This window comes from Copadichromis virginalis, linkage group LG18 (assembly GCF_057382275.1).
Source record: "Copadichromis virginalis isolate Kocher_CV1m ecotype Utaka linkage group LG18, C_Virginalis_male_GT1.1, whole genome shotgun sequence".
Lineage (NCBI taxonomy): Eukaryota > Metazoa > Chordata > Actinopteri > Cichliformes > Cichlidae > Copadichromis > Copadichromis virginalis.
The window spans coordinates 28,360,621-28,373,445 of NC_140635.1; the positions used below are offsets into that span (position 1 = coordinate 28,360,621).

Consider the following 12,825-nt stretch of genomic DNA (forward strand, 5'->3'; position numbering starts at 1 on the left):
TTTTTTCAGTTGCTTCTGGATCAAAATCTCCATAAAGTCAGTGATTGATAGCAGTGGGGTTCATATGGCAGGGTTTTCCCCCATTCAAGTACGCCCAGTAGTTTATTAGAAAATAGAAGAAATGTCCCCAAATGCAAAGTGAAAATTTCTTTTGAAAAATCCTGGATCTACATCACAAAACCAGGCTTTTCTATTATTTCGTATTGTTGCTTTACTTTCCAACAGATGTCAGTGAATTCTAATGGCAGCTTTCTGAGATATCTCACTAAGCAAGAGACAAACAAACAGCGCAGAAATTCCAGCGATGGGTTTAATTTAAATATGTTTTCAGGATAAATATGAATGTAATTTACTTAATGACGGACATTTTTGCTTTTGTGTGTGTGTGTACTCCTGTGTTGGTGATTGAGCTTCCAAAAGGCTCTTCGGACCAATAATGGAGAACATACTTTTGTATTGATCCCAAAATTAGATTGGAAGGGGACTGACCTTTTTCTGACATAGCCTCTTTGATCAATCCAACATGTTTTCCAGACAACAGGGTTACACCCGAGCATGAGCTGATTGTAGTCAGCTACATAAGATGCTCTTTCCATTGCGATTTGCTCCACATCAATAACATCTGTTGAAAATAATGCTGATTTGAATAACCTTTTCCAGCGCTTTGTGTGTTACATGAAGGCAGCCGCCTAAATGGGCCTGTCTTGATACAAATAACCTTCCTTGGAATCAGGGGACTTTAAATAAGAAGCTTGTCTAGGCCCTAATAAATTCAACATGTTACTTTCACTCGCCATCGTTTGACCTCTTTGCCTCTCTGCATCTGCTCGTATGCTTGTCCATTCATTCACTAATCACTGTCCTTAAGGGAGCAACAGTTAAGAGGGATACATCCACCGGGGCTATTGTTGTGGCGAGGATCATGAGAGGAGGCGCAGCTGACAAAAGCGGTAAGCTGATAGACTCTTGATTGCAAATATGCTTCCTTTCATCCTTGCTTACATTAGGTTGCAGAAACGCTGTGATTGTACATTTCCATGTTTTAAAGAAAAGCATGAGGTACAGGTTTCCATATTAATCTCCAATGCTTTGAAGGCCTCATCCATGAAGGCGATGAGCTGAAAGAGGTGAATGGAGTCCCACTAGAGCACAGGAAGCCAAAGGAAATCCTTCCCCTGCTGGTTAGTCTCACATGTTTTTTCTCATTAAGCCACCAAAACCAATAAACCTTTCCACGTTACTTAAACTTTCACTTCTGTAAAAAAATTATTGTTTACCTAATTACAATATTTCTGTAAGGTTGACCACATTTTTTGGTTTTGAACAGATTACAGTAGCGTGTTACTTGCCTAACACAAGGCTGGGTTTGTGAACTGGAACTCTTTGCTCTGTTAGCCAAATGTGTTAACACCTGCGCTATCAAATAAAGAGAACTCAGCTGACAGTTAGCTAAAACATCATGTGCCATCATCCTGCCATTCCGGCCAGTTCAACAGCCCACTAAAAAGCAGATAATCTTATGGGGTCCAACCAAACTCAAATATTCAGTCTAATGAAAATACAAGCGATGGTGATGTAAATATTTTGAAAATTTTATTCCAAAAACATAAACAACACAGGCTATTTGCAATAAATTGCTACCCAGTCATGTGCAAAGTGTTAAGGCCTACTTGTGACACCAACTTCAATACAAGAGCAATAAATCTAGGTTAGAGTAAAGAGCAATATCACAAGCTAACCACATTTTTTTAACTTTTCTTTGAGGTAAAATTTTGTAGGATCAAGGCTAGAAGTATATTGTAACATGTAATGAAAAACATCTGAGTAGCCAGAACTCTATAAATCTTACTTAAGGTAAAAACACGAGGAAAAACTGAGAAAACATCAAATGCTATCACATCAATCATGCTGCTAATATTTTGATTTCTCTCAGACTGTTTACAGTCTTCATCGGTGGCTCTATCTTCAAATTCATTTTTTCCTACTTTCAATTTAAAGTGAGATTTATTTGTCAGTAAAAAAACAAACCACAACAAAATGTTTACTGTTGCTACTTTGAGCAATAGCTAGCTTAGCTTAACAGCTAGAAACAGGACGATGTAGCTAGCTAAAATAATACAAAAGTACTGTGGTGATTGTGCAAGCCTAAAAAATAAAGAAGTATGCCAATAATTAAGGTTTAAAAATGCATATTTATTTAATGTTTTAATCAATTTATTGTTTAAGATTTTCACAGATCCAGGCAATTTGCTCCCCTTGTTTCGACTGTTTTGTGTAAAAATATGAAAGAGGTACCTCAAACTGTTGCTTTCATGCCACTGTGTTTGTGCAGGCTCGCTCTAAGGATGAAGTCAGGTTCAAAATTATTCCTGCATACTCCAGGGAAGAAATGTCAACAACTAAGCAAAAGGTACAAAGAACATTAACCATAACACTCGTGCTAGTGTGCGTTGTGCATGGACATTAGCATGCGATGCGGCTGCAAGGAGAAAACTGTCCACCTGGTTTCAGTAAAAAATGTATGAAATCAGCGATATCTCGTGTGTTGGGTTATGTTTTGTGTTTCTGCCACAATGCTGTCACTGCTGCTGCAGGGTTCTCAAGAAGTAAGCACAGATCAGACCATCAAGGATAAGATGCTAACGTCATTACAACTTACAGCTTTTTATCATTTAAACGTTTAAACTGTACTGACTCAATTTAACATCAACAATGAATCCCTATCTTATGTGGAAAAATTCAAGTTCAACAATCTTAGCTAGAACTAATTGTAGGCCATCTTCACCACACAGAGTGTATGTCCAAGCTGGAAACTGTTAGAGCAGCTAGAGAGCATTTGCAATGGATTAAGACAAATTATTTTCAGTGAGTGTGGTCATTTCTCAAAACTGACACCGACATATGCGAAGAAACACCAGCGCAGTCCATTGCCAGAATACAGAAGTTCGTGAAGCTGCTGTGGAAAAACAGAAATGTGAATAAATAAATGAAAAAAGGCATTGTGTGTTTTCCTTTCACCAGTTTGTCTGCTTGAAGGCTGTATAATGCCATAGTTTTCTTTCCTCAGCTGTTTGTGCGAGCTCTGTTTGACTATGATCCCAATCAAGATCCTAGCATTCCATGCAAGGACGCTGCACTCACCTTTAAAAGGGGTGACGTCCTCCAGATTGTTAGCATGGAGGATGACACCTGGTGGCAGGCCTGTCACCTCGAGGACAGCAACGGTGGAGCTGGGCTCATCCCCTCGAAGGAGCTGCATGAAAGGTCTTTTTCCTGCTTTTAAGTCACTTGACTTTAAAATTCTGAATGGACACACCTATCCTGCTTTCATTCTGCCTTTCTTTTTTTTGGCTTACTACAGAAGAGTCGCTCTACAGCGACCCAAAGCTCTGTTCCAGCCTCAAAGAGTCAAGCCACCAGGTGATGCACCCCTTTGGCCCATAAACTCACCACACGCGAAAAGTATAAAACGTTTTCTATTAAGCTATTGAAGGTCATGGTTAATGGTCAGGGTGACCCCGGCCACCCTCCTCTTGTACTAACTTCGATTGTTTTGTCCACATGCTTCATAGAGGAGGGGGAAGGTACTGTCAGTTACCATATGCTTTCGAAACCTTACCTTCAGAATAATTGTCATGATGTAATGAGTATGTTTTGGGTTTTGGTTTGGGGTTTTCTGTTTGTACCTAAGATGTAACGTCTAAAACCAAACTGGCCAACTAGAGCGTGCTTTACCTTTTAATTTCGAAGATTAAAGCTTTGTTAATGGTTGTTAATGGTTCTCCTTTTTTACCTGTGATTTCCTTTCTCCTCTCTCTTCCAGTTTTTCCAGTCACGGAGGATGCAGACTATAGAGCTATAACAGGGATCCATGTTGGTAAGATGTTTGACTTGTCCCACTCAAATCCCACTAATGGAAAAGGGGCCAGACTGCTACTCCAAAATATAACTCAGGGGCATTTCAACCTGAACGATCACAAAAACACACATATTTAAACTCTGTAATAAAAACCAAAAAAGGAGACCCTAGTTGTATTTTGCCGTACAAACCAGTTCATTTGGTGATGTAGTTCTGTGGTTTGTAGATTTAGAGGAAAGGAATATAACAGCAAATGTGGTTTCAGCTGCACAGTTTATCCCATTTGTCTTGATCTCATGGATTGGAAATAATGTCTTGTGTGTATTTGCATGTGTGCATGTGAGCAGTGCAGGATGTTCATATGGGGAAGTGCACTTGTGGCTGATTGTAAAAAGGCTCCTTTCGTCTGTAAAAGGAAAGGTAATTACAGATATTGCACAATATCAATTCAAAGAGTCGTGTACAGTTAATAATGTGCATTTCATCTTATCTGAGGCCAGATTCCACCTGAGGACAGAGCTTCAGACTCTTTATTTTGCATGTACATCCTTAGTGCTGCATGCATCAAGATCCTGCATGCATCAATCAGAGAAGCAGCTGAGGTATTTTGGTAGGTAGGCAGGTGGGTCTGTCTGACTGCAGAGAGATTCTATTACAACAGTACTGTGTTGCAACTTTGAAATATGTAGTCATACAACTTACTAAAGAGCTTTGTAAAGGGTGTTAGTAGAGTACTGTGTATCCATTTAACTCAAGTCTGACTGCGTGTGTGTATGTCATGGCAAAATAATGATCCATGGCACATTTTCTTGAACCGATTCTGTCACAAAGGCAGTGAGTAAAGCTTATTTTGAAACAACTATTATAAAGTGGCATCACGGTTAGCACTGATGACTCACAGCAAGAAGGTCCGGGGGTTCAAATCCAGTCTGTGTGGTGTTTACTGTGCATGTTCTCCCCAGTGTGTGCATGGGTTCTCTTCAGGTACTCTGGCTTCTTATAAGCAGAAGAAATATAAGCAGTCAAGAGGAATATATACAAAACAATAGTAAGGGGGTTGGCTGTAGCTCAGGTGGTAGAGCCAGTCACCTACTAACTGGAAGGTTCGATCCCAGTCTGCATGCCAAATATCCTTGGGCGGGATACTAACCCCATGCTGCTCCCCGATGCATCCAGCGAAGTATGAATGTGTGTGAATCAATTTTATTGGAATTCCACATGAAAGACCAATACAAAGTGGTGTACACGTGAGAAGTGGAACGAAAATCATACATGATCCCAAACATTTTTTACAAATAAATAACTGAAAAGTGGGGTGTGCGTAATTATTCAGCCCCCTGAGTCAATACTTTGCAGAACCACCTTTTGCTGCAATTACAGCTGCCAGTCTTTTAGGGTTTGTCTCTACCAGCTTTGCACATCTAGAGACTGAAATTCTTGCCCATTCTTCTTTGCAAAACAGCTCCACAACTGCCCTATGACGGCCTCAGAGGTTGTCTAAGAGAATATTGGGAGCAACAACACCATGAAGTCCAAAGAACACACCAGACAGGTCAGGGATAAAGTTATTAAGAAATTTAAAGCATGCTTAGGCTACAAAAAGATTTCCCAAGCCTAGAACATCCCACGGAGCACTGTTCAAGCGATCATTCAGAAATGGAAGGAGTATGGCACAACTGTAAACCTACCAAGACAAGGCCGTCCACCTAAACTCACAGGTCGAACAAGGAGAGCACTGATCAGAAATGCAGCCAAGAGGCCCATGGTGACTCTAAACGAGCTGCAGAGATCTACAGCTCAGGTGGGGGAAATCTGTCCATAGGACAACTATTTATTTATTTATTTATTTATTCATTTATTTATTGTTTCACACGTGGTACAGCAGTAATTCATTTCCCATACACAACCTTCCTTTCAATTAAAGTAACACTGTTTCCATGCATGAAAAGGAGCAGGAAGAAGAATAAATTCTTATTGACACCTGACCCCTATCTGTGATAATACAAGTAGGCAACCAAAATTACACTCTGACAATATTCTGCACATAACAAAAAACAAACCAAACAGAACAATATACTCAACAATGAGCAATACCACTAAATATCAAACTAAAAGGATCATTTTTCTACAATTAAATTCTATTATTTTCAACTTCTTCATATTGGTTTATCATTTTATTCTTACTATTAGTCGTGCACTGCACAAAGTTGGCCTTTATGGAAGAGTGGCAAGAAGAAAGCCATTGTTAACAGAAAACCATAAGATGTCCCGTTTGCAGTTTGCCACAAGCCATGTGTTACGCCCCAGTCTAGGGGTACAGGAACGCAACACAAGTTTGAAAGAATTGCCCCGCCCTGGTCCCCAAAACCATACACAAAGGGAAACCAATTTCTTAGTGAATCGTGATTTATTTTTCTGCACTGCAAAAATGAAGCTCCGGGGTGAACAAAGGCCAAAATAACAAACAAAACAAGCTAAGTCAGGAGGAGGTGTTATCTACAACCCTATGTGAAATCAAATATCAAACAAAAGACAAGCGCTACACCTAACTCCCTAACTGAAATAAACAGGAGAAAACAGTGCAAGGAAAAACAATAAGGCAGCTCACCCCTTCTGTTGCAGTGCTATTTACAAGGCTATTTACAATGAAAACTAATGTACACACTATATACAAAACTCCAAAAAAGTCGCACAAAGTCACAGGCACAAAAGTCTCAGGCTTTGGAGGCCAGGGTCAGGTCTGCTGCTGCTGTCAGTGGCTGCCCCGGGACAACTGCTGGTGAGGGATTTGAAGAAGATCACATGGCCAGGGGACCAATCAGCAGCCGTCAGCTCATCCACTCCGGGACCTGCAAAGACTTAAAGGAACAGACAACAACAGCCACCAAAACAGATTATGGACAGGGCCATAACACCCCCCTTCCCAAGACCAAACATCTCCCCTAAAGATGTTTGGCGCTTAGGGGTTCCGAAAACCACGTGACAGCGCATCTGCCAGTACATTCTCTGTCCCTTTCTTGTGATGGATCTCCAGATTGAAATCCTGTACTAAGACGGACCATCTCATGAGCCTTTGGTTAGAATTTCGCATTCGGGTCAAAAACACGAGGGGGTTGTGGTCTGTGTAAACAATGACAGGTGCTGAACTGGAACCGACATAGACCTCGAAATGCTGTAGAGCAAGCAATAGGGAGAGAGCTTCTTTTTCAATGGTGCTGTATTTCTGTTGGTGGGAGTTGAATTTTTTCGAAAAGTAACCAATTGGGTGATCAACACCCTGCCTATCCTCCTGCAACAGTACCGCACCTGCACCGTTGGCGCTGGCATCCACCTCAAGTTTAAACGGATGTGTGAAAACAGGAGCGGCAAGTACTGGTGTGCTGCAGAGGAGAGCTTTGGCAGACTCAAAAGCATTCTGGCATGTGGGGGACCATACAAATGGTTTTGACACACTTGTGAGACTGGTGAGAGGTGCAACTACATCTGCAAAATTCTTACAGAAGCCACGATAATAGCCGGCCATACCAAGGAACCGGCGAAGCTCACGTCTAGTGCGAGGCACAGGGAGATCTAGGATAGCCTGGATTTTAGCCAGCAGGGGGCGCACCTGTCCCTGACCCACCTGCTTCCCTAGATAAGTCACAGTGGCCTTACCAAAGTCACATTTGGCAAGATTTAGGGTAAGGGATGCCTCTTGTAATCTTTCAAAAATCTCCGTGAGTGTTCCAAGGTGATCTGACCAAGTCTCTGAATAGGCTACAATGTCGTCTAAGTACACTTCACAGTTTGTGACACCACCTAAGACAATGTGCATAAGGCGTTGAAATGTGGCAGGGGCATTTCGAAGGCCAAAAGGCATGACGGTGTATTGGAGGAAGTGGTCAGGAGTGACAAAAGCAGAAATTTCAGATGCACGCGGAGTGAGGGGAACTTGCCAATAACCCTTTAATAAGTCCAGTTTGGTGACAAACTTTGCGGAGCCAACCCTGTCAACACAATCTTCCATGCGGGGAAGAGGGTAGGAGTCGGGTTTGGTCACACTGTTCACTTTTCGAAAATCACTACAAAAACGTGGAGTTTTGTCTTCCTTCGGCACAAGAAGGCATGGGGAACTCCAGGCACTCGAACTAGGGACAGCAAGACCATTTTCCAGCAAGTAGGAAACTTCTTGCTGAAAAAGTGCACGTTTGGTAGGGTTCACACGATAAGCGTGTTGTTTGATCGGAGGGTGGTCACCTACATCTATGTCATGTTCGAGGACAGTAGTGCGAGACGGAGTGTCAGCAAACAGAGATGGGTAAGTATTGATCAGAGAACACACATCGGTCTGGGCGGCCTCATCTAAATGTTTTAGGTGGAAATTCAACTTATCCAATACTTCAGAGTTTCTGAGTCGGGAGCAACCCTCAGCACAAACGAAAGCTAAGCCATCACTTTCTGGGCTATACTGAGACGGGGATGCTGGCACAACTACCAGCACGGCAGACAGCGCAGCGGGGGATGAGGAGGAGTTTACACCTGCATCACGAACAAAATAAGGCTTCATCAGATTAACATGACACACACGACGCTTTCTCCTACGGTCTGGGGTACCTATAACATAATCTGTGTCACTCAGTTTCTCTTGGACAGTATAGGGCCCACAGAACTTTGCCTGGAGAGAGGATCCAGGAACGGGTAGGAGAGTCAACACTTTGTCACCCACTTCAAATTTTCTCTGCATGGACTTTTTGTCGAATTTCCTTTTCATTTTTTCCTGAGACGCGGAAAGAGCCTCGCGTGCAATTTCGCATGCTTTATGCAGACGCTCCCTAAAACAACTTACGTAATCTAATACGTTCTGCTCGGGGGTAGCTGTGTCGGACAGATATCTCTCTTTAAGCAGCCGCAGGGGACCACGCACTGTGTGTCCAAACACCAGCTCTGCGGGACTGAAACCCGTGGACTCCTGCACACTCTCCCTCACCGCTAGAAGGAGAAGTGGCAGACCTTCGTCCCACTCTCTTCCTGACTCGAGGCAGAACTTCCTCATCATGGCTTTTAAAGTCTGGTGGAAACGCTCAAGCGCACCCTGTGATTCGGGGTGATATGCACTGGATTTTTGATGCTTGATGGATAGCGATTTTAAGACCTGAGCGAATATCTTGGACATGAAGTTAGACCCTTGGTCTGTTTGAACTGATTTAGGCAAACCGAAAAGGGAGAAAAAGTTTACTAATGCTCTGACAATGGCTTTGACTTTGATAGTGCGTAACGGAATAGCCTCGGGGAAGCGTGTGGCGGCGCACATTAAAGTCAAGAGGTACTGATGTCCTGACTTGGTTTTTGGAAGCGGACCTACACAATCGATGATTATGTGCTCAAATGGTTCGCCTAAGGCTGGGATTGGATGCAATGGAGCAGGAGGAATAACCTGGTTGGGTTTTCCGCTGACCTGGCAAACGTGGCAAGAGCGGCAATATTTGGTCACATCAGTCTTCAAACCTGGCCAGAAAAAGTGACGCAGAATACGAAGGTAGGTCTTCCTAATTCCTAAATGTCCAGAGAAACTGTCATGTGCTAGGCTGAGTACTTGGTGTCGGAAATTTTGCGGTACAACTGCTTGTTGAAATACGTTCCAGCCAAGATCACTAGAGGAGGGAGGATGCCATTTGCGCATTAACACATCATTTTCAATGCTGTAGACACGGGGATTCTGATCGCTTGAATTTGCGGCAAGTAAACATTTGGCCAAAGTCGGGTCATTCTGTTGCGCATGAATAAAATCTGTTTTGTTTACCTCAAAAGACAGGTCAGGTGTAGCGGGTAGCAGTTTATCAGACACACATTTTTCAGCTTTTTCCACAGGCAGTTCGGCTTTCTCAGGAACAGCTTCAGAACATAGAAAAGAGTCAGACAAGTCAACATCACCATATTTACGCTTGTGGGCGCGTGTGACAACACAGGCAGGAAAAACAGAGGGCAGACTGTCAGCAGCAGGCTCGGAAACAAAATCAAAATCATCGACGGGGTTTTCAATTACTTCAGGGATCGGGAAAACTTTCCCATTGGCTAGATCATTCCCCAGAATCATAGTAACCCCCTGCATGGGCAAGCGAGCGCGCACCCCAACTGTTACCGGGCCCGAAACGAGAGGCGACTGTAGGAAGACTCTGTGCAGCGGAGCTCGTAACACACTCATTTTCACTCCCCACACGAGAGCATCAGCACCACAAAACGAGTTACTTGAGAAAGGCAACGCGCTTTCCAAAATGAGAGACTGGGCAGCCCCAGTGTCGCGCAAAATTACAATCGGCACGCGATCCTCCTCTATTCCAGTCAGTGAGGCGAACCCTTGTGAAATGAATGGTCGGTAACTGCTGTCAAGACTGTCATTTCCTGGTTCATCACTGACGGGATTAGGAGTAGCAACCGATTGAACAAAACCAATGCTTTTTGGCTTTTTCCATGTGTGAGTTTGCTCTTTGCGACGGAGCGACGGACAACTGGCAATGAGATGGCCAGTATCATGGCAATAAAAGCATTCTCGGACAGTCATGGGGACCTGATCAGGGCGCGTTTGACGCTTAGGAGAAACCCTCAAACTCCTCGCAGGTTTCGACAACGGGGCACATTCACGGCGCACAGCTGAAAACGCAACGCGATGGGTCAACACAAACTCATCTGCGAGAACAGCAGCTTTAGACAACGAATCCACCTTTTGCTCATTGATATATACAACAACATTCTCTGGAAGACACGTTTTGAATTCCTCCAGCAGGACCAATTCTCTTAGCTGAGCAAAGTCCTTCACTTTACTTGCAGCTAACCACTTATCAAACAAGAGAGTCTTCTCCCTGGCAAACTCTACATGTGTTTGGTTGGCAGATTTTTCACACGACCGAAACCTCTGGCGATATGCCTCTGGAACTAGCTCATAAGCCCTTAAAATAGTGGATTTCACAATTTCATAATCCAGGCTGTCATCAATAGACAAGCTCGCACACACTTCCTGTGCTTTCCCCACCAATTTACACTGCAGCAACAAACTCCACACATCCTTGGGCCATTTCAAAGTGGTTGCGATGCGTTCAAAGGCATTAAAGTAAGAGTCAACCTCACTTTCTCTGAAAGGTGGCACTAAAGCAATTTGCCTGCTTGCATCAAATTGGTCAGAGGAGAACGAATCAGAAGATTTATTCACAATTTTACTCACTGGGGTAGAGGTAACATTGCGCTGTCGGGAAGGATCCAGCTCCATAGCCCTTATGCGGAGATGCATAAGCTCAACTTCTTTGGACTTAGTCGCAAGCTCCACCTCTTTCAGGCGAAGGGCGAGCCCAAGATCCTCCGTAACCAATCCTGTTGATTGTCCGGCTGGGCTAACGTTTGGGATCTGAATGGCAGCAGGAGCCTCCGCCCCTGGCGACACCCGTCCACTGGGAGCTTTTGGGATGGTTGCAGCAGCTTCTGCTCCCGCATCCACCACCAAACCTCCAGTCGCCTCAACCGGCCGAGGTTTCGACTCCGCAAAAACCCCCTTATCCACCAGCTGAGCTGTCAGGCACTGCTTAATTTCTGTCTTTTTAGCATGTAAAGGCACACTAACATTAAACAAATCTGCCACCAACAACAAATCCGCCTTTGTGCATCGATCCAACTTATCCACGGTGGGTTGTAGTGCAAAATCATCCACATCAAAAGTCATTGTGACTAGATCACCCCCAACACTACAAGAAAACTGCCAACCAAAAACTGCAGACAACCCACAAAATACAATGAGCAAAAAGAATGGCAAAAGAAAAAAAAAAAGGACGAGCCCCCACTTTATGTTACGCCCCAGTCTAGGGGTACAGGAACGCAACACAAGTTTGAAAGAATTGCCCCGCCCTGGTCCCCAAAACCATACACAAAGGGAAACCAATTTCTTAGTGAATCGTGATTTATTTTTCTGCACTGCAAAAATGAAGCTCCGGGGTGAACAAAGGCCAAAATAACAAACAAAACAAGCTAAGTCAGGAGGAGGTGTTATCTACAACCCTATGTGAAATCAAATATCAAACAAAAGACAAGCGCTACACCTAACTCCCTAACTGAAATAAACAGGAGAAAACAGTGCAAGGAAAAACAATAAGGCAGCTCACCCCTTCTGTTGCAGTGCTATTTACAAGGCTATTTACAATGAAAACTAATGTACACACTATATACAAAACTCCAAAAAAGTCGCACAAAAGTCTCAGGTTTTGGAGGTCAGGGTCAGGTCTGCTGCTGCTGTCAGTGGCTGCCCCGGGACAACTGCTGGTGAGGGATTTGAAGAAGATCACATGGCCAGGGGACCAATCAGCAGCCGTCAGCTCATCCACTCCGGGACCTGCAAAGACTTAAAGGAACAGACAACAACAGCCACCAAAACAGATTATGGACAGGGCCATAACACCATGTGGGGGACACAGCAAACATGTGGAAGAAGCTGCTCTGGTCAGATGAGACCAAAATGGAAATTTTTGTCCTCAATGCAAAACGCTATGTGTGGCGGAAAACTATCACTGCACATCACTCTGAACACACCATCCCCACTGTCAAATATGGTGGTGGCAGCATCATGCTCTGGGGGTGCTTCTCTTCAGCAGGGACAGGGAAGCTGGTCGGAGTTGATGGGAAGATGGATGGAGCCAAATACAGGGAAATCTTGGAAAAAAAACCTCTTGGAGTCTGCAAAAGACTTGAGACTGGGGCGGAGGTTCACCTTCCAGCAGGACAACGACCCTAAACATAAAGCCAGGGCAACAATGGAATGGTTTAAAACAAAACATATCCATGTGTCAGAATGGCCCAGTCAAAGTCCAGGGCCCTGTTTCAGAAAGCCGGTTTAGTGCAAACTCTGAGTAAGTATACCCTGAGTTAACGAAAACTCTGGGTTTTCGGTTTCACAAAGCGAGTTTAGATTAATTCTGAGTGAGTTACTATGACGACACACTCCGTGAAGC

At 43.7% G+C, this 12,825-nt stretch overlaps 1 protein-coding gene across 2 annotated transcripts in view; it reads left to right on the plus strand.

Moving 5' to 3' along the window:
• The window catches only part of LOC146688171 (MAGUK p55 subfamily member 7-like), a 37,514-nt gene that overhangs the window by 11,786 nt on the left and 12,903 nt on the right, over positions 1-12,825 (plus strand). For both annotated transcript variants that reach the window (XM_085440495.1, XM_085440496.1), the window contains 6 exons: positions 869-950; positions 1,096-1,181; positions 2,333-2,410; positions 3,068-3,264; positions 3,362-3,420; positions 3,824-3,877. In XM_085440495.1, the coding sequence (XP_085296621.1) occupies positions 869-950; positions 1,096-1,181; positions 2,333-2,410; positions 3,068-3,264; positions 3,362-3,420; positions 3,824-3,877 (556 nt within the window). The remainder of the gene's footprint in view (positions 1-868; positions 951-1,095; positions 1,182-2,332; positions 2,411-3,067; positions 3,265-3,361; positions 3,421-3,823; positions 3,878-12,825) is intronic.